A 20,522-nucleotide genomic window follows, 5' to 3' on the forward strand; every position below is an offset into this window, starting at 1 on the left:
AACTGACATGGAGAGACAGCCATCATTTTGTTCCAGCAAAGATCGTCAATTTGGGGAGCCAGTTTACCTTATTGTAGTGAACTTCCCAATTAACAACACGTGAAATACTCAGGAAGATGACGGGTTTAAAACATCTTTTAAAAAATTTACTTGGATACACTAGCTTATTCTTAGTAGATATTGAATCATTTTGAAACTTCTGAGGGAGGAGGTTTACCCCATGACCCCTCGTCAATAATTCCAGCGGTCACCCAGCATTGTCTTAAATCGACTTCCAGAATAAGCGATCTCATGTCAATATTTTACCAGCCCCCTTTTCTACCCAGGCTGCATATAGTCAATGTGACTGCGTCTGAACTGCTCGATGCTGAAGGGCGAGGGCGCGAGCTGCTAGCTGCCATAGCAAAGAGAGAATGAAAACAAAATTTGAACCTATCTTTTGAGTAGTTTCCAGTCTTCCTCGTTCTTATTTCAAGATGGCGGCTAAAGACGGTGATAAGACTCAGGCCTTTCACTTTGCGAGGAATCAACTCGTTAGATTTCAGTACATTGAGGATTTCTCCGCTATTCATCCGATATATTGATCCGTTCTTGTTCAAAACTTTTGGAAATCAGCCTAATTATCAGCTGATCATGAAACCCCGAACCTGAAGATGCAGAGTTCCTCATCGAATGGTGACCGCAAACGCTCTCAAATGGCGTTTGAATTGTTCGAGCTAATTTGTTTGCTGAGGGTTCGTCCACGTGTTTCTCAGCAGTTCTCCAAAGGTAAGTGTCCGTGTCTTCTGCACGGTATGAAACAGCTGATTTCATTGATAGTTTTCAAGGGTTGGCGTTAACATGTATAAAAATTATTGACAATAAATGATATTGGAAAACCATGGAAAATTTATTTTGGTCTGAAGTGTAAGATAGTTTAAGTTATCAAGGCTTTGAATTACCAGTTAAGTAAAAAGTTATTAACAATTAAATGTATGATGGAATTTCCAGGGGAAATCGATTTTCGTTCGTGGACGGTTTGAGTCAGGTTTGGGTCATGGGAAGTTGACTTTTTGACTCTGAGAATTGATTGACATGTGAAATATCTATACATTTTCCAGGAAACCGTTAGTGAGAATACTCAAACTTATCAGGTAGTTGTTATCTTGATCTAACACTAAATTCTCACAACCAATTTACAAGGAAATGTGTAGCAGTTAGGGGGAAGAATCAACAATCAGCTCTTGGGAGTTAACCCTTTAGCTCCCAGAAGTGATTAACATGTACCTTCTCCTTATAATGTCTATACATTACCCAGAAAACAGGTAATGAGAATACTCAAACTTATCAGGGAGAAGTTGTTACCTTGATTGAACACCAAATTCTCATAACCAACTTACAGAAAAATGTGTAGCAGCTAGAGGGGAGAATTCATAATCAGATCTGGGGAATTAAAGGCTTTATGATAGCTCTCTCTTCTTAAATATGCAAACCAACTGACTGCATTATCTATATTATTACTTGTAGATGACATCAAACGATTACCTTCCATCCAACAAGCTGCGTTTCATGAAGATGACAAACACAATTTGATGGTGTTACTCTGTAGTAATGGTAAGTTTCAGAGAATATAAAACTCTTAGAACTACCAAGTATTAAATGTTGCTTCATCACAAACCTAACATTTTTTTAAACTATATTTGTAGGATCTTTATTGCTGCGTGCTGAGGCGAAGGGTGCTGCTTCAATCGTAAAGCAAGTTTCTTGGTATCAGGTATACATTTCAGATTTATTTTTATGTCCTCACCTTTTTGTATTGTTGTAGCCTGCCGTTTCATATTAAGGTTATTCCCCAGATGCAATGTCCTTTATTTACATTATAATTATATGCAGTTTTCATGTATAAAACAGACTATTCATAGTGTGTGCATCAGAGTACAAAATTTGTAGCTGGTTGTGTTGCAGAATAAAACTTCACTCTTGACTTATATAGAAGGATTGTCTTGTCCACAAATCTCTTAATTCTTTGGTGCTAGTAACTTACCACAAGATATGAGGAAACAATATGCTTGCAAGTAAATATAATTTGTTTAGGTACATGGGCCAAGAAACCAAGTCTTGTCTAATATATGCCACCAAGTGTTACATCAGCTGACTTAGGTTATAAAAAAAATTAGTGCTTGTCCCTTAAGTTTGACACTCAAACAAGGCTACTAGCAAACAATGCTTATCGTTACAGCATAGTTAATCCCCTCGATTAACTATGGTTACAGATATGAAACTAGAGCTACATTTCATTTTTGTATAATCATTATCCTATGCAAATGTACAAAATTCAGCTTACTGATAACCAGCTGATAGTTTCAACAAACAATTAAAAAAAATTAATTACACAGCAGGAACTTTTATAAATGTTAGTGATTAAAATGGTTAATATTATGGTGCTATAACAACTGTTGCAAATAAAGATTTTCATTTCAAAGGGAAAATAACAGTGACTGTCTAAAGAAGGAAATGGTAAGAAGGGGTATTAACAAGTATTTTGAAGTATTATTAATGATAATTACATAGAGTGGTGTTTTTACACAATTTTATGCTGTACAAGGTTTTCTGTTAAGCATAGCCTGTTTGCAAAGGAGATCACATTGTTTTTCTGCAATTTTCTTGCCATGCATTGTTTTTAACTCACACTGCAAATTGTAGTTTGTTAAAATATTTTTCAGATTTATTCATTGGAGTTCTTGATTAAATCTTGACAGAATCCTGCAAAAGCTATCAGAATAATAACTCTTGACCCATCAGGTTCATGGTTGGTTTGTGCTTGTGTAGACAGCTCCCTGTATATTGTACCAGTAGCTGGAATTGTACAGGTAAGACAAAAAAGTGCAGGAGCCAGCCAGTTGTTCAGACACCTTTTCACATAAGATATAAAGTTGTAATTTGAAGAACAGGGTAATAGAATGTAGTCAAAATCAGCGAGACAGAATTTAGGATGGAATAGCAATGCTTCCTATGATGTAGTTACTCATGATAATTATTAGAGAAAGCTAGATTGCATCTTAAGCTGAACCGATGCAAAGGGTCTGAGATTTCACTGGATCATTACAAAGCCTCGGTGTCACAAGATGGAATTGCAGGAAGAATGAGAAAATGTTCTCAGACTATGTCCAAAAGATATATGTACATAATCTTAGGAAAAAAAAGGCTGCACACGCCCGAAAATTAATGCACAGCACTTTATGAACACTTTTTTAAATAGGTTGATATTTAAGCTCCATTTATTGTAATGACATACTTTTTAATTCATAATATGTATGTAGATTTCTGTTGTAGTTTTTCCGAATTCATTGTAACATAAGATATGTAGTTTTATCTTATGATGGAATAAAGACTTCATTATTAGACTGAATTTCTTTCTCTGTTTCCACTGAGCTGAGGAATTTCCTTGTGACACTGATTTGCGATTTTCCTCTTTGGTTATAAATGTTCCCTACTTTGAATTCAACTCTGACTCTAACCCCATTGCCATGAAAGCCCCCCTTTATGGGAGGAAAAATGTTTTTTTGAAGGTGAACTGAAGAGTCCAGGTTTAATCAGTTTAGTACATCAAAGTTTAAGGATATTTTTTTTTTTTATTTTAATCTGCTAGTGAGTTGCAGGTGTTAAGGAAAGTTTTTTTATTTTCTGGTCATTAACTGGTTAATTTGCAATTTATTTCTAACATTTTACCAGATTTTGTTTTGATGGAGTCAATTTTTTAGTGTTGGACTGATTGTTTCTCTCTTTATTGCTATAGAGTAATTCTGAGATGTCTGATCAGCACTGGCCAATAGATGATGTAACATTCATCTTTAAAAGTGATAAACGAGGTACAGGGATTGCCATATGAAATGATCAACAATTACAGTTATTCACTGTTACACAATCATACAAACATATTTGATTATTAATAAGTAAATTGGCCACCATAAAGAGCTTCAAAGCTGACATTTCAAAAGATGAAGGGTTAATGCCCAAAATGTCAGCTCTGAAACTCTTTATGGTGGTCACTTTATCAACTCAGATGGTAAAATTAAAATGGTCGTGTTACTCCCACAGATGTAGTGCACCACAGTTTCTTTAGAAACTTACCCTTTTATTTATATAACACATTTGTTTGGGCAAAGGAAATGCAAGGATATTCATACTAAAAGTCCTCACACTATATTTATCTGATGTGTAGTGGCCCTATCAGACTGCCGTGATGTCCTGTACAATATCAGCATGCATTTTTCAGGGTTTTCTTGACAGAATTTGAATGAGCATTATAAGGCTCAGCAACAATTTGAACCCAGAACACTTGATGATCTATTTTGAGTGATAATGTATATATTTTCAGTGAATTGTGTCATGTCCTTTGCATGCTACTTGTCATTGTAACCTCCAAAGGTTACTAGACATATAGCGGAGTAGACAATTCGAACGCACAATGTAAATCACGGTTTATTTAAAAGAGGATCATAATCAAAATACAAATGAGAATAAAGGTATCGGTGTGGAATCACAGATGAAAGTGGCGAAGTATGGCTTGAAGATAGCGTAGTTAAGATTGATGGCTGTAGCTGAATTTAAGTGGCTGAATTGAGTGCATGACTCTGTGTCTGTGTGTGTGTGTGTGTGGTTTGAACTATAAGAAAATACAGTAGAAGCTAAACGTAGAAAGTATCTCTGAGAAATGTAACTTTAGCCCAATTAACGATGAAGCGATTGTAAAGTGAACTGAAAGTGAGAAATAAACCAAAGTGCGAACCGAACGAAAGGAAATATCTTTAGTTAACAGTAGAATAAAGGGAAACTTACTTTGGTGTAGCCCCTAATGATTGTAGATAGCTAACTAATAGCGGATTAAATTGGTCGTGTCGACAGCAACTTATAGCAATGACAAGTGATGAAGTATGAAACATAATATCTGATGTACGTGCTTAAATGAAACTGGTTGAAATACCAAACTTATTAAGTGATAATCATTACCCAACGAAGAGATATTAGACCGGAACAAACAACAGAAATGTACACGAGTAAGGTGTTTGGAAACTAACCGTCGTCAAATCACAGCATGTTGTCTTATTGTTTCTATATTATATAGGGCTTCCATCTGGTTTAGTTTGGTGGAAGACAGTAGATGATTTGCACATTGCTATCATAGGAACTGAGGTTTGTTTGCCTTTGCGGGCAGGTGCCTTTTACCTTTTCTCATATCTCTTCTTAGTTAGCCCCCCCCCCCCTTTTCCCCTTCGACCGAACTCAAACTCGGAAGCTTAGGAAACTGTTCTTACTTCATTATGCTAACTTAGCTTTCTGATATAGATTTTTTCCTTGCAAGTAGCTAATTACCAGTCCTATTAATTTTTTATAGCCTGGTGAAATATTGTTTGTGGATCTAAGATCGAAATTGATGTTAGCTTCTGTGGAATTGAAGGAGGGTATTAAATCCTTGGAGTTGATGCAAGATAAACATCATGAGACAACTTCACTACTGGTAAATAATGCAGTATAGAACATAAATCTGTACCTCTTACTGACTGAGTTTAGGGTCTGTACTATAAGTTATGGAGTGAGAAAATTCCATTCAGATCTAGATATTAATCATAACCCTAAAATTACAATTTCCTCCAATTTGATTGGTGCATCAGCTGCTTTGTTTTTCACTTCTCATTCATTAGGGTTGTAATCTGATGTAGTGAAGTCATACGCCTGTAATCAAACAGTTAAAGCAGCCAATCATGTCAAGTCCACTAAGCTGAATCCACTAATCACAGGATTGATCGCATTAACCATAGCAACAACCACTTGTGGGGAATTTCCAAAATGGAGGAATTCTATTACTTAAGACATTGTCTCTACTAGGGATATTTTCCCTAAATGTATTTGTTTGTTGGTTTTTTTTTTTTTTTTTTGGAAAATTGTAATGGCTATGATTAATGAACAGGACTTCGTATTGTCCAATTCAGTCTGTAATCATACTCGTGATTGAAAAATCAGACTTCTGCTTCACACTCGTTTGATATTGTGAATCACTTGTATGATAATACACACTGAATTGGACTCCACTCATTAATCAGACTTCTGCTTCACACTCGTTTGATATTGTGAATCACTTGTATGGTAATACAAACTGAATTGGACTCCACTCATTAATCAGACTTCTGCTTCATACTCATTTGATGTTGTGAATCACTTGTATGATAATACACACTGAATTGGACTCCACTCATTAATCAGACTTCTGCTTCATACTCATTTGATATTGTGAATCACTTGTATGATAATACACACTGAATTGGACTCCACTCATTAATCAGACTTCTGCTTCACACTCGTTTGATATTGTGAATCACTTGTATGATAATACACACTGAATTGGACTCCACTCATTAATCAGACTTCTGCTTCACACTCGTTTGATATTGTGAATCACTTGTATGATAATACACACTGAATTGGACTCCACTCATTAATCAGACTTCTGCTTCACACTCGTTTAATATTGTGAATCACTTGTATGATAATACACACTGAATTGGACTCCACTCATTAATCAGACTACTGCTTCACACTCGTTTGATATTGTGAATCACTTGTATGATAATACACACTGAATTGGACTCCACTCATTAATCAGACTTCTGCTTCACACTCGTTTGATATTGTGAATCACTTGTATGATAATACACACTGAATTGGACTCCACTCATTAATCAGACTTCTGCTTCACACTCGTTTGATATTGTGAATCACTTGTATGGTAATACAAACTGAATTGGACTCCACTCATTAATCAGACTTCTGCTTCATACTCATTTGATATTGTGAATCACTTGTATGATAATACACACTGAATTGGACTCCACTCATTAATCAGACTACTGCTTCACACTCGTTTGATATTGTGAATCACTTGTATGATAATACACACTGAATTGGACTCCACTCATTAATCAGACTACTGCTTCACACTCGTTTGATATTGTGAATCACTTACAAGTATGATAATACACACTGAATTGGACTCCACTCATTAATCAGACTTCTGCTTCACACTCGTTTGATATTGTGAATCACTTGTATGGTAATACAAACTGAATTGGACTCCACTCATTAATCAGACTTCTGCTTCATACTCATTTGATATTGTGAATCACTTGTATGATAATACACACTGAATTGGACTCCACTCATTAATCAGACTTCTGCTTCACACTCGTTTGATATTGTGAATCACTTGCATGATAATACACACTGAATTGGACTCCACTCAAACTGTTTACTATAATTATAAATCCAAGCAGAAAAAATGAGGTTCTGTAATGTACAATGTGTACTGAGAAAACAGGTTTTAATTAGTAGGCAAATAGAGGTTGAGAAAGAGTTCAATTCTAACAGACTTTTGAATTTAGTGAGCTGCACAATGAAATGCTATTAGGGAAACAATTCCAGCTCTATAACAATACACCATATTTATGCCTTCAGATCAACACTTTGTCTGGTGTCACAGTCCAGATGCAGCTTGAGTACAAGTCAATGCAAAAAACAAGCCTTGAACAGTTAAAAAGTCCTTCATCAGAGGCCACAGCTATGGGTTATGAGACACTAAACAAGATGACCATTCCCATAGAGAGTGTGTTAAGTGGAACAGGAGATCTGCAGGACAAAATACAACCTATGCCAGTCAGTGTAAGTAAGAAATGAATGATTACTAACAATATTATTCGTTTTTTAGTCTTTCAAGGGTGAATCTGTGAGCTCATGGTTCTAAGCAGGGGACTGCCATACAGGAGGTTGATGGTTCAAGGCCCACAGCAGACCAACTCTTAGTTATATAAAAACTGACTAAGGAGAAAGTGCTGGGCTTTGCTATGACATCTGCAAAAAAATTAATGTGCTTCCAAGATACTACATGTAGTTAGGCACCACTATCAGCTGAGCTATGAAGCCACATATGTTGGTTTGAGGAAAATTTTAGTGGGTTCTTCTTTTCCATAGTGGAATTTCAATAACAACTCGTAATGAAATAAATTTCATGTGACCCACAGATGAAAATCAAGCAAAGAATTGGTCTTCATAAGTGGACTACAATTTTAGCAATTGCAGAGAAGAAGCCTCAAAAAAATTCATGCTTCTACAGGATTCTTGATTTTTCTCATAATTTTTGAGTCATTATATAAGAGCTAAGAACTAGAAAGTTTTACTTTTTGATTTCACAGTCCTCAGCTGGTGCTATTCAGTTCTCAGTGCAGTATGCTAGAAATCAGGTGTTTATTGGAGCTGAGAACAAAAAGAAAGACATTCTGGAGGTAAATGCTTTACAGATCTAATTTCAATTTATTGGCAAATAAGTGAAATACTTATTAACTGTTACAGTTAGTGTGCTTATAGTTCCTTTTGGGCAATCAAACACACATGCATTGACTATTGATAATCTTGATAGTTGAAATAATATCAAGGATGTGATCTAGCAGCACCCGGTGGCCCACAGTTGGCACCTTACTTTTAACAAATGGTAAACACCACAGCATACACTATTGAGTTATGGATACACACGGGAAGTTGCTAAGCATGAAAGAGGCGTAAGAGTTGCTCGAGGCGATAGCCGAGAGCGACTCTAGCTTCTTGAGTGCTTAGCAAACCTCCCAAGTGCATCCGTAACTCAATAGTGTACGCTGTGGTGTTTACCATTTGTTTTATAACATAACATTGATACATTGTAGCGAAAGAGTTCCCTTTTATTTAACAAATCTTACGTGACCAGAAAAAACAATCGCGTGCAGAAAAATAGTCTTTGGATTTGCTCACGTCAGCAGCGTACACCCATGGGATAATGGGGGACGCTAAATTGACCAATCAGAGCGCGCGCTTTACTTTGGGTATGTTATAATTGCTTTTGGGCAACTCAGGAGTTTTGGTTTTTCCACACAAAGCATATGCCGGGCACCCTGGATTTCACAGTTTCAGAGCACTGGCCAGGCTCCATTCAATTTTCCTTAGAGCACAGCCAGGAATATAGCTATAGATTTCAGACCACTGGTTCCAAAATTTACCTATAAGTTCTCTCCAGATACTAATCAACCTTAGCAGTCAAAGGAAACCTGCTCCAAGGAATAACTTAGGGGGGGGGAGCAAGGGTTGTGATGGATTAGAATCCCATTCTAGAGAAGGTGGAAACTCGTCTTGTTCTGTAGAAGCTGGGATAAGTTCTGGTTGTGGAAATTAGCAGTCAAAGGAAACCTGCTCCAAGGAATAACTTAGGGGGGGGGGGGTGGAGGGAACAAGGGCTGTGATGAATTTAGAGTCCCATTCTAGAGAAGGTGGAAACTCATCTTGTTCTGTAGAAGCTGGGATAAGTTCTGGTTGTGGAAATTAGGGGACTCTTACAGACATTAATCTAAAATTACCGCTTGTTATAGTTACAGGATGGTTTTTGTTTTTACATACTAGGTATATGACACTGATGTAGAGAACCTGCCAATGTTTGTGTATCAACTTCCTTGTGGAACATCCAATGTTTTATTAACTGATAGAGTTATATTTACCATTACTCACCAAGAACAGTCAGAAGAGGTAATAAAGATGGATTGCATACTTAATGATAGTGCATTCATTTAAACTGGCTCATCAACTTGCTGAAAGAGTGAACGAGGACATTAATTTGACTTAATATCTGATTCTCACACTTTCCCATTACACTTTGTTTATAACCTTTCCCCCCCCCCCCCCCCATCTTCTAAAAGGACACTAGTGTGTAAACTGCATTTTAGACACCAGTGTTGGAAAGTATTAATTTTAGTGTTTAACATCAGACACTGATGTCTAAAATTTTTTTAGACATGGCTGTCTAAAATCTGACACTTATAAATCATATTTTAAACACTATACATCTAAAATTGAGCAGTATTGACTGTCTATAAGGGGACACTTGTGTCAAAGACAAGACAATACTGTTCAAATTGGACACTATCATCTAAATTTGGGCAACTGTGTCTAAAATTTGACGTTGGACTTCAAAATTGGACATTAGAGTCTAAAATTGGACATCAGTGTCTAAATCAGACACTAGTGTCCAAATAGGACTCTAGTGTCTAAAACTAGCAGTCTAAGTGTTTTCTCCTTTTTTAGGTGTAATTCATCAGTAAAACTTTAAACTACCTTTAGTACCTTTTTTTTAACGACTTTACGTGATATGGAAATCTTTAAATTTCATCAGGTAAAATGTTTGCTCTACTGATTTGAACTTTTCATTTTGACAACTTTTTGTTTTTAAAAAAGGGAAGACTTTGACCATGTAAACTAATCAGTTAATGAACCTTATTGCAAGCTAAGGTGACAGAGTATTTGTCATATAAGATACTGTATTGTTTGTATGTTTGTAGACTTTGTTTAACATCCAGTCCAGTCAGCTTGCGGAAACCTCCCTTTCAGTACCAAAACCCCATCAGGTACAGAACAGTGATGTCTGACTTTTGATAGATCACGATCATTGATATCCTTGGCAATGTCGATTTTGTGTATTATACAGAATTTTGCAATTACTTAATATATAAATTACCTAGTAATTGATTAAGAAAAACTCATGAAGAATTATTTCTGCATTAGAACTAAACTTTCGATTATTTCAATTTATTGATACAGGCTTTCTCTTCAATAACAACTAAAATAATGAAAATGAGAGTGACTTTTGCAGTAATAAACAGTTCTCAAGCTGTAGTGAAATTATAAAGCCTGAAAAAAAAAAAAAAAATTCAGGCCTGTACAGACCATAATTATTTGTACTTTTTTTAACTGCTTAAGCAGGCCTGAATTTTGTTTTTCAGGCTTTATAAATTATTATATGATATCCATAGTAAGTTAAACTTTGTTGAAAGCTGCATGTTACTGAAATGCTACAAGTCAGAGCAAAATATTGTTTAACGGAGTGGGTTGTTCAAACTGCTGGTATTTTCCCAAGCTAAGATAATCAGGAGGTGATACTTATTTTTATTTTGAAATTTTTCTACAGAAGACAGAGTCAAGCATCATCCAAACCTTTGTGTTACCACCTGGTGAAAAAATGGTGGCCATGTTTCAACACTCAGAACAGGTGGAGAGTGCCATTGTTCTTGATGATCTTGATCATTCACATGCGTCAGACTGTTCCTCTGGGATGTCAAACACTGTGGATGGTGCGATACTGGTCACAACATCTGGTGTTTTTAAATGCAGGCCAAAAATGTCACCTGAGAAATTGTTTCTCGAGCTAGCTGTAAATAGTGCTGACACATCAGCCGCCGATGTGCTTGCCATCACCACAGGCCTTGATGTGAACAAGTTGTATGAGGTGTGTGCATTGTTTTCATCCTTTAACCCTTTCACTTGTAGGATCTCATTAGCAATTCTTCTTACTGTTTGCCAGACAATACTCATCATGATAGTTCAGAGAGTTTGATATCTGATCAACTAATAATCCCCTAATTGATATTTTTCTTTATTCTCATCACTTGTCTGCTTGATGATGTATTGATATTGTAAAGGAGAAATTCTGTCTTGGTCACTCATGGGTATTAAAAGGTTTAATAGTGCTTTAGAATTATTAATTTTACAGATTCAGATTTCAAAGATCAACATCTTGTGGCTAGGGTGTGAGACTGTTACCAAGTAAAATTAATGCAGTCAGTGGTTTCTTTAATGGGATGTGGGAGGCCTTTGGGAGCTTTGCAAAAGCGTTGACATGTACTTTTGCTGTATTTGCTTTCTTGTGTTTGTTCCACCCTGTTGGTTGGTGTTGTATGAACTGGTACTTATAGGTGGGCTTTGGTTCAGTTGCCTTGGTGATGTCCTTTCTGTTAAGGGGTCAATATTCTCCTTCGTTGTGGCCTTCACAGCACCTATCCTTCAATGCTATAGTGTTTTGATTTGTTTTTTGTGTAATGTGTGTCTCTTGAAATTCAATTACTGTACAGTATAATTATTATAATTATAGTAATTCATGGTGGCAATTAGTTATATTTTTTTTCAGATGGCTGGTGATGAGGCATTGAAAAATGAAAAGTTTGAACATGCGTTAGAACTGTACCACTTATCCAAGGTAAGTGGCGAAAGCAGAGTATGACTGATCGATCTCTAGTAGCATGGTTTCCTACTCCACCCAGGACGATTAACAATATCATTGTTCACTACTTATTAATAAACAAAATTATTATATGGCTGTGTCTCACAAGGACTGAGAACTACTGAATTCACGAATTTGATTGGCTGAAATCAATATTGAAAGCGGTCTAGATTTTCCCATCTAGACCGGCATCTAGACCGGTCTAGAAAATAAAGGTACAAAGAATATAAAAAATTGGCATAATTATGAGACACAACAATAAACATCTTATTAACTGAGCTAGGTCAGTCTGTATGGGAGAATCTTGACCATGGTCGCTGGTACAGACCTCACTGCATTCAGTCTGTTCTGGCGACCTCGGTCAAGATTCTCCCATACAGACTTCCCGCTCGGTTAATAAGAACTAAGTACAAATTGAAATGTAATGTGGAAGTTTTTCTTCTCTGTTTAGTGCTCATTTGAGAGACGTGTTGCTCAATTTGCAAAACATGGCAGGGTTTCAGACATCCTTGCTTATCTCAGACAGGTAATGATAAATACTTTCCTCTAGTATTTTAATTTTTTTTATAGAAATAAGTCAACTTAAGTTCAGGTATTTCATTGAAAAGATTTTGTCCATTGACTTAATATGTCATTTTTCCATGGTACATAACACTTGAAGGGTAGAAGTGAGTTTGTGTTTACAAATTAAAAGAGGTTTCTTTTTTTTCATTCAAGGTAACACTAATAAAAATGTTAGATGTAAAATGTTTGACGGAATATCATCAAAATTAATACAAAATGTGAACATACCTTTTCTTTGCTTTTCAAGGCACTCAGTAAACACAGTGATGTTCACATTGCAGAGAGGAAACGGCTATCCAATCTTACGCTCTTCTGCTTTATACAACAGGTTCTTGTTAAGCAATACATTTTAGAAAATCCTTATTAAGGTGTTTTACCCTGTGTTATTAGTGTTAATTAGCTCTGGTTAGCCTCATTTATTTTTACTGAAACAACAGACTTCAAAATGAGCAGGGTTGGCATAGTGGTGAGAGCGCTCGCCTTCCACCAATGTGTCCTGGGTTCAATTGCCAGACCCGGTGTCATAAGTGGATTGAGTTTGTTGGTTCTCTACTCTGCTCCAAGAGGTTTTTCTCCGGGTACTCCAGTTTTCCCCTCTCCTCAAAACCATCATTTGAATTTATTTAATATAGAAGTTTATTTGATTTGCACACGACCCCTCAATCTGTTCAGCTTTGAAACATATCGTGTTTAAATAAAGGTGTTATTATTATTATATTATTATTATTATTATTATTATTATTATTGTAACATCACTTTAATTTTATTTGCAGGTTTTGTATAATAGTGGAAATACAGTTCAGCAACATACACTCTCTGAAGCATTCAGGTATGGGCCTCAGTCATAAAATGAATTGCGTTTTTTTAATACTTTCCTTAGTATAATTAATGACTGTAAGTTATAAATTAATTAAACAGCACGAGTTCATCTATTGATCAATATACTTTATTTTTTAACATCTTTATGTCTCCATCAGCCAATTCCTGAATGATAATTTTGACTATGATGAGCTCACTGCCTTAGATCAGCTGTCAGCATATGGTCTCAAGAACTTCATGTTTGATGTAGCTAAGGTTAGTGAGGCAGGGAGGGAGAGGGGATCAGTGAGCTGATCTGGACTGCACACTTGCAAATGCTTTTCATGTCCAATTCCCCGCCCCACCCCACCCATTTATCAATTTGGAATTTATGGCCACAAAAATAACCCTTTACACCCTAACATCAGTATGCATATTCTCCATACTGTTCTCTTTACATTTTCTAAGGTGCTGACAAGGAGAAATTGTTTAACAATCAAAAGCTTCTTTAATTGGTGATCATTTCCTTTATTCTTGTGACCTTCTTGTATAATTCAGGGGTGATATTGTAAGGAGAAATTAGGTGCCAGTCACTCTTAGGAAACAAAGGGTAAATGTCTTGCTTCACTTATCTAGCCTGCCACTCCCTTTATTTCTTCATTTGTCCCAGCCAGTCACTTCTGACCAGGCAGATACTAGATTGTAGCATTCTCTGGAGGTTTTTTTTTTTTAAAGACCAGCTAAAAAAAAACACTAGGTGCAGGCAAAGGTAAATATTTATTTCAGAACAAGACTATAGTGTTCACTGCTTTGTTGGTTTAAAGTAGCTAGGCTGTGCTTCAAAAACCAGAAGCCTGCAAAAATGCAGCTGCTTCCGGAGAACATTTCACTAACTTCAAAGCCTATGGAGACACTTGAGACTTGTGAAGCCCTCTAAATGAGATCATGGAAAGTAACTTCAGCTTGAAGTTTCAATGATAATTCACAGTTTGTTATGGGTTTTGGCTGTATTGCATAACGTTGCAAAATGCAAGATAATCTTAGTGGAAAGGCTGCATGAATTGAATCTCAATCAGTTGATTTTCTTTCACAGGCAAGAGGTCTCATGGCTAAAACTCTAGACATGCTTGCACAGAAAGGACAGTTTCATCTTTCTTGTGAACTTCAGGGCAAGTTGGCATCCAGAGGATTCACTGATATTATCGGCAGAAGTGCGAATGGTGAGAAAGACATGATTGTGCAATCATCTGCACGGTACTTTATTAAAAAGTTCAATCAAGGGGCATTCATGAGATGATTTTGCACAGTGTTCTGTTTAGTTGACCTGTTCAGAATTCTCTTTTTAAAATTGAAAGAGGTCAAATTTTTTTGGAAAGATACTGACATGAATTTTTTGATAAAAATTTGTTTATTTTATAATTGTAAAACTAAAAGGCTTTGACTATTATTTTTCATACCATCATCATTGACAATTTAATATATATGTACTGTACAAGGTTCATCCTTAAAGCAGTAGATGCCAGCTCAGCAAAAAACAAATAAAGAAGAAAAGGTGGTAATTTATTTTTGTTTTGTAGTGATTTTTAATTCATACTTACCTTGTATGCGGATAACAGGTGCTTTTATACAGTGTATGGATCCTAAGGACGCAGTATCATTTCTGTTGTCTAAGGTACTGTGAGTGAAAATTATTTCATAGGTATAATCTGCCTAAATTTCCTCCATGTACTTTTTGTTTTGAGGTTCAGCTATGTCTTGAAGATAAGAGGAAAGTTTCAACTGAATGCTTGCATTTTTATTGGTTCTTCAGTAACCCTTTCCCTCCCAAGAATGCATTAATTAGTAAATAAATTCTCCATACTGTTTGCTATTCTTTTCCTATAGTGTAACTTTAAAGAATTTGGTATTAGATCAACTAATAATCCCCTCATTGATATTTTTCATTATTCTCGTTATTCATCTGCTTGATATCATATTGATGTTGTAAGGAGAATTAAGTTCTGTCTCGTCACTCATGGGAGTTAAACCAATTTTTTGTGCCTTCCTTTGTAGCCTGAAACTATTTTAAGTCATACGAAGTTCCTTCTTTGTCATCTGACTTCATTGAATGAAGAAAGCTTGGTGCACATTGCTCGAGTTCTGGACCCATCTCGTCCTTCATTTAGATCCTTGGCAAGTAAAGTGAGACCTCCAAGGCAAAGGTAAGAATTTGTCATTATTTGTAAAGACCAAGCTTAATCAGAAATTTAAATTGCACTAACTGTCAGTGTCAAGAGGGAATAACAACTAAATCCAACAAATAAAAGGCTTTGAAGGTGTTCTCAGGGAACTTTCAGATAAGATTAATGATAAATAATTATGCCTATGAACAGATTGTGATTTACATTTTGCCATGCATCAGTTGTAATGCATACTACCATCAGATGTTAGCAGTTGTGAAATACAGGTATGAATGGTATAAGATTGTGATGGTGACAGTGGTTATTGCCAGTGGTAATAATTATGATAAGGGTTTACATTGATAAGGATATTTCACTTTCATTTAATTTCAGAACTGCATCTGGAAGCTCAATCAGCTCAGTAATTTCTCTTGAAAGTACTGCCAGCTTCGGACAGGTCTGCATGAGTTTGGTTTTTTTTTTTCTTAGACAATAATTATATTATTTCATTTATTAAGTTATCCACACATATTGCTCCAGTGATCACAACATTCACAAACTGATGTCTGTAAAAATTTATTCAACTTCTTACTTTGTTAAACAAACACCATGAGAACTAAAATAAAAGTACAAACAAATTACAAGTGAGATCGTGTAAACAAACGGATATAAAATGATACACTTCATGTGACTCAAAAGTTACAAGACAAAGGAAAAATAACAATTTACAATTAACGGCCAACGATGTTGTAAGCAACTTTCGCTTAAACTAAATTTTATGTCACTCTTAACTTAGTTCACAAAACGAGAATCATTGAAATCTCCAAAGGATGAAACTTTTTTTCAGTGATTATAGTGGAAGTTTTAGTGGAAGTGAATGAGAGTTGGCAGGGGGGGTGGGGGTAGGGGAACATGATAAACTGTTGTTATGAATACTATACACTTAACTGGGACAAGATAAGGAAGAGTCAAAAGATTCATTTAACTTACTTCCTGCAAACTTTTTTAAATAAATGTTGAATTGTTCACTTTTGGTGATATAGGAGGATCATAAGCAACCTTCCCTGCATGATCTGATTGAGCTGTTTTTATGTTGTCTTTTGGTTTTAAATCATCTCAGAGATGATAAGTTGGATGCCGATGCAAGGTGTGTGTCCCATGTTATTTATCTTGTATAATTTTATATATTGAGGACTGGGAGATATGTCAAAAGTAGAAGGCTGCCGGCAAAATTCATGTACTTCCAAATTGATTTAGCTTGCATCTCCAGTTCTTTGAGAGAGATGGCATTTTTCAAAAAAATTATTCTGTGTTGGCTAGGAGCCATCTAACCAAGCCCAGTTTCTTCAAATAAGATGTTTTTTTATTGCAGATGTCTTTGAAACAAGGATAGTGTAATTGATACTTTTTTCTGTTGTCTGTGTCCAGAGTTGCAGCATTAAAGTGCATTACTGGTGGAGACCAAGCTTCTGAAAATGGTCCAGGAAGGAAGAGGGTAATTTCAAGTGTTAATAAAAGCTCTCAAATTGTGGTTGATAGTGAAGTACATTCTATGGCACTTTGGATTTTCCATTCAGACCATGTAATGATATCATTATCACTGTTTCTGTTCATAATAGGAAAGTACAGTGGAGTTCCTGTGCAGGCCTGTCAGGTTGTCCTGTGGTCAACAACACACAGCTGTTGTTAGTTCATCAGGAGATGTTTACACATGGGGAAGGTCGCAAAAAGGAAGGTACAATGTACAGGCCTGAATTTTTTCAGGTCTGATTTTCACTATTGCTTAAATGGTGCTCTTTACTGCAAGGATCGTACACAAATAAGGTACATTATGTGTTGCCAAAAACATCTCTGAAGAATTGAATATTATATTTTAGACAATGAAAGTCTGCCAAATGTTAACTTATCATTGTGTATGTGCTTGTATTGTCAATATTGAAAATTATTAAAAACTAGATCATTGGATAATGCAGTTCAAGACTTTTTATTGGCTAAGCCATTATGGTATATCAGCCAATAATTTACCATAATCTACAAACATGGCAAGTGTATGTGTCAGCTTAAATTTAAAAGGAAGCTAACAATTTAATAAAATTTAATAATTCAATTTAACGTTTTTAATAAAACAATTATTCCACTTGCGCTTGTTGGATATGAGATGATTATAGCCAACGAGGCGCTATGCGCCTCGTTGGCTATCCATCGTCTCATATCCAACGCGCACTCATGGAATAATTGTTAAATATTGCTGATCCTAGCAGTATAATGCAGGACGCGTGTCATAATTATATGAACTTCATAATAGACCTTGCTCACCATAGAGTCTCAGTGGCTCAATGCTAGAGCATTGGAGCACGGAATCCGAAGGTCTAAGGTTCGATTTGTCATAGGGACTTAGAATTTTTTCATTGTCCCACACTTGTGACTTAAGATGAAATTTAACATCTTTCTAAGGTTACTGTTACAGTATTTGTAAATTCAGATATAATTATATAATTAGGTGATCACAGGATTGGACTCCCACTTTTTTTAGGGAACAAGATCGATTAAGTTTATGGTTCCCAATTAATAATGGGATGTTATTACACGACTCAGGCAGTCAGAGGGCTAATAACTAAAATCAACCAATCAAAATGCTCTATTGCTGGTCAATATTCTCTCAGTATTGGACTGGGCACTGTCCCGAATGGTCCCAAATGATACCGCACTTGTGTCCCTTTGAACTTCAGTCGTATAATAGATCTCTTATTAACCAAGCTTGCTCGGGACCGTACTGGAAGAATATCAACCTTCGGTCTTTTTTGTATGGACCTCGCTGCGCTCGGTCCATACTGTCAAGACCTCGGGCCGATATTCTCCCAGTATGGCCCTCGCGCTTGGTTAATAATGTACATTAAGTAGGGTTTTTTAATAATTATATTAAATGGAATGAAGATTCTTAGGCTGTGGCACAGGTTGATTGGGAATGTAGCCTCGTAGTCTGGTTGGTATTTGCTGGCTAAACCAGGTCACCTCACCCAGTGCATTTTTCTATGTTCTAGAATTTACCAGTTCTGCTTTTATGGTGCTGATTAATTAGATCTTGCAGAGTATGAACAAACAATTAATCTTTGAAATTTTTTGCTGCAGATTGGGTCATGGAGATTTAATTGAGGAAGAAGGAAAATCCGTTCCTTTTCGAGTTGAAATTCTCCACATGCACAGGTTCAGGTTTTATATGAGTGAGATTTAGTTTTTCAGAATATTTTGAGATGCTACAGAAACAATTTTTTATCTTTCTCATTGTGTTTTTTAATTGTTTTAATGTTAGTTGCAAATACCTATTGACTGACTGAGTATAATTATTTTGTTTGTTTTAGGATTAACGTGTTGTCAGTGGCTTGTGGAATGGAACATACGTTGGCTCTCTGCAGTGATGGGGTAAGCAATCATAGTTAATTAACATGTTGCTAGCTCTCAAGAAGATCAAGATAAGAGGTTTAGCTTATTCATCTCAGCAAGAGAGTTGAAATTTCAAAGTGAGTAGTATGTAGCCGGGCTGAACATTCCCAGCAGACTTGTATGAAGAGCTGCTCTCATTTTAAGCAGGAACCATTAACCATGATCTATGTTCTAAGTAAAATGTGATACATTTTGATTCATTGACATGAGGGCAGCTGGCAAGAAGTATGGGTCAGGGATTAATTTGATTATTTTCCCTCACATAGGTGTATTCTTGGGGATCATCAGAGTATGGACAGGTAAGAAATACAACTTTATCAATTAATACAAATATTATCAGCATCCTTGCAAGATGTTCCTTTTGGTTTTAATCCTTTATCTTCCGAGGTCTGATCATTAATTCTCCACTCTAAATGCTGCACATTTCCTTGTAAATTAGTTACAAGAATTTGATGTTAGATCAAGATAGCAATTTCTACATGATAAGTTTGAGTATCTCATTACCTGTTTACTGGGTAATAATTCTATGGATATTATTATAGGGACTTGAAGGATAAAAAGGCAGAGCCCTACCTGAATGCCATTTCTGAGGTGGTAGTTTTCAACTTTGATCACAACATCTTTGAATCAGATAATGCATTTAGAAATAATTTCCTGATTCACATGATAATTTTTTTTAATTTACAATGTTGCGTTATTTTGATGAAAGCTTGGCCAAGGAGACACACAGCAACAGACAAGGCCTGTCTACATTACCGAGCTATCGGACAAGAAATGTATAGCAGTTATGTGTGGATATTATCACTCCATGGCTCTGTCAGCAGATCACCGGGTGTGGTCATGGGGATGGGGAGTCCATGGACAGTTAGGAGTGGGTAGTATTGAAGATGCACTCCTGCCAACTCATGTGCAAGCACTTGATGAGTATCAAGTGACCAAACTAGCTGCTGGGTATTCACACAGTGCAGTACTTACAGCTCAGGTTGGTTTTGGTTTGTTACAAAGTTAATACAATCTGCACCTGAATACCATAAATCCTCTAATAAGCCCCCCCCCCAGGGGTACTTTGGGGGGGTGGCTGAGAGGGGAGCATATTAATTTAAAGTGGAAAAACTTAATTTAAAGAGGAAAAACTTAATAAGTATCACTTCTTTTTGAACAAATGAAACACAAAGTCCTAGCAATATTCTTCAGCACACAAACTGGTGGTTAACCAGGTCTCCCACCTAGTGAGTTTTGTGTCCTGACCAAACATTATATTTTGACCTAAGTTTTACGAACCTGGGTTATGAGACTAAAGACTGTTGCTATGAAAGAACTTGATAAGGCCCACATCAAGGAAGAGCCATACACTTGAATAAGCCATTTTTGTTACATTAAAAATTCAAACTTGGTTCAGAGGCTTAGGGGAAAAAAACAAAAGAAATCACATGGAGGTTGGGGAATGAATGATTAATTTC

General features: G+C 36.1%; 1 protein-coding gene and 1 long non-coding RNA gene across 3 annotated transcripts in view; one reads left to right on the top strand and one right to left on the bottom strand.

Moving 5' to 3' along the window:
- The first annotated feature begins 458 nt into the window (after positions 1–458).
- The window catches only part of LOC111330786 (uncharacterized), a 32,513-nt gene continuing 12,449 nt past the window's right edge, over positions 459–20,522 (top strand). Inside the window, exons 1-28 of one of the 2 annotated variants that reach the window (XM_088762171.1) lie at positions 459–768; positions 1,507–1,593; positions 1,686–1,753; positions 2,739–2,849; positions 3,776–3,848; positions 5,105–5,172; positions 5,375–5,497; positions 7,489–7,692; positions 8,223–8,312; positions 9,454–9,576; positions 10,386–10,451; positions 11,012–11,329; positions 12,008–12,076; positions 12,552–12,626; positions 12,912–12,992; positions 13,438–13,493; positions 13,642–13,738; positions 14,556–14,682; positions 15,079–15,134; positions 15,515–15,663; positions 16,015–16,078; positions 16,665–16,768; positions 17,050–17,116; positions 17,241–17,356; positions 18,751–18,825; positions 18,981–19,041; positions 19,329–19,361; positions 19,772–20,044. In XM_088762171.1, the coding sequence (XP_088618297.1) occupies positions 654–768; positions 1,507–1,593; positions 1,686–1,753; positions 2,739–2,849; positions 3,776–3,848; positions 5,105–5,172; positions 5,375–5,497; positions 7,489–7,692; positions 8,223–8,312; positions 9,454–9,576; positions 10,386–10,451; positions 11,012–11,329; positions 12,008–12,076; positions 12,552–12,626; positions 12,912–12,992; positions 13,438–13,493; positions 13,642–13,738; positions 14,556–14,682; positions 15,079–15,134; positions 15,515–15,663; positions 16,015–16,078; positions 16,665–16,768; positions 17,050–17,116; positions 17,241–17,356; positions 18,751–18,825; positions 18,981–19,041; positions 19,329–19,361; positions 19,772–20,044 (2,949 nt within the window). In that variant the 5' untranslated portion in view covers positions 459–653. The remainder of the gene's footprint in view (positions 769–1,506; positions 1,594–1,685; positions 1,754–2,738; positions 2,850–3,775; positions 3,849–5,104; positions 5,173–5,374; positions 5,498–7,488; positions 7,693–8,222; positions 8,313–9,453; positions 9,577–10,385; positions 10,452–11,011; positions 11,330–12,007; positions 12,077–12,551; positions 12,627–12,911; positions 12,993–13,437; positions 13,494–13,641; positions 13,739–14,555; positions 14,683–15,078; positions 15,135–15,514; positions 15,664–16,014; positions 16,079–16,664; positions 16,769–17,049; positions 17,117–17,240; positions 17,357–18,750; positions 18,826–18,980; positions 19,042–19,328; positions 19,362–19,771; positions 20,045–20,522) is intronic. The other variant, XM_088762172.1, reaches the window with a different exon arrangement.
- On the bottom strand, positions 7,263–9,067 carry LOC148729772 (uncharacterized). The gene is made up of 2 exons (XR_016002122.1): positions 8,208–9,067; positions 7,263–7,659 (listed from the first exon to the last, which is right to left on the bottom strand). It is a non-coding gene; the product is annotated as an uncharacterized LOC148729772 (long non-coding RNA).

Source organism: Stylophora pistillata, chromosome 5 (genome assembly GCF_964205215.1).
Source record: "Stylophora pistillata chromosome 5, jaStyPist1.2, whole genome shotgun sequence".
Taxonomy (NCBI): domain Eukaryota; kingdom Metazoa; phylum Cnidaria; class Anthozoa; order Scleractinia; family Pocilloporidae; genus Stylophora; species Stylophora pistillata.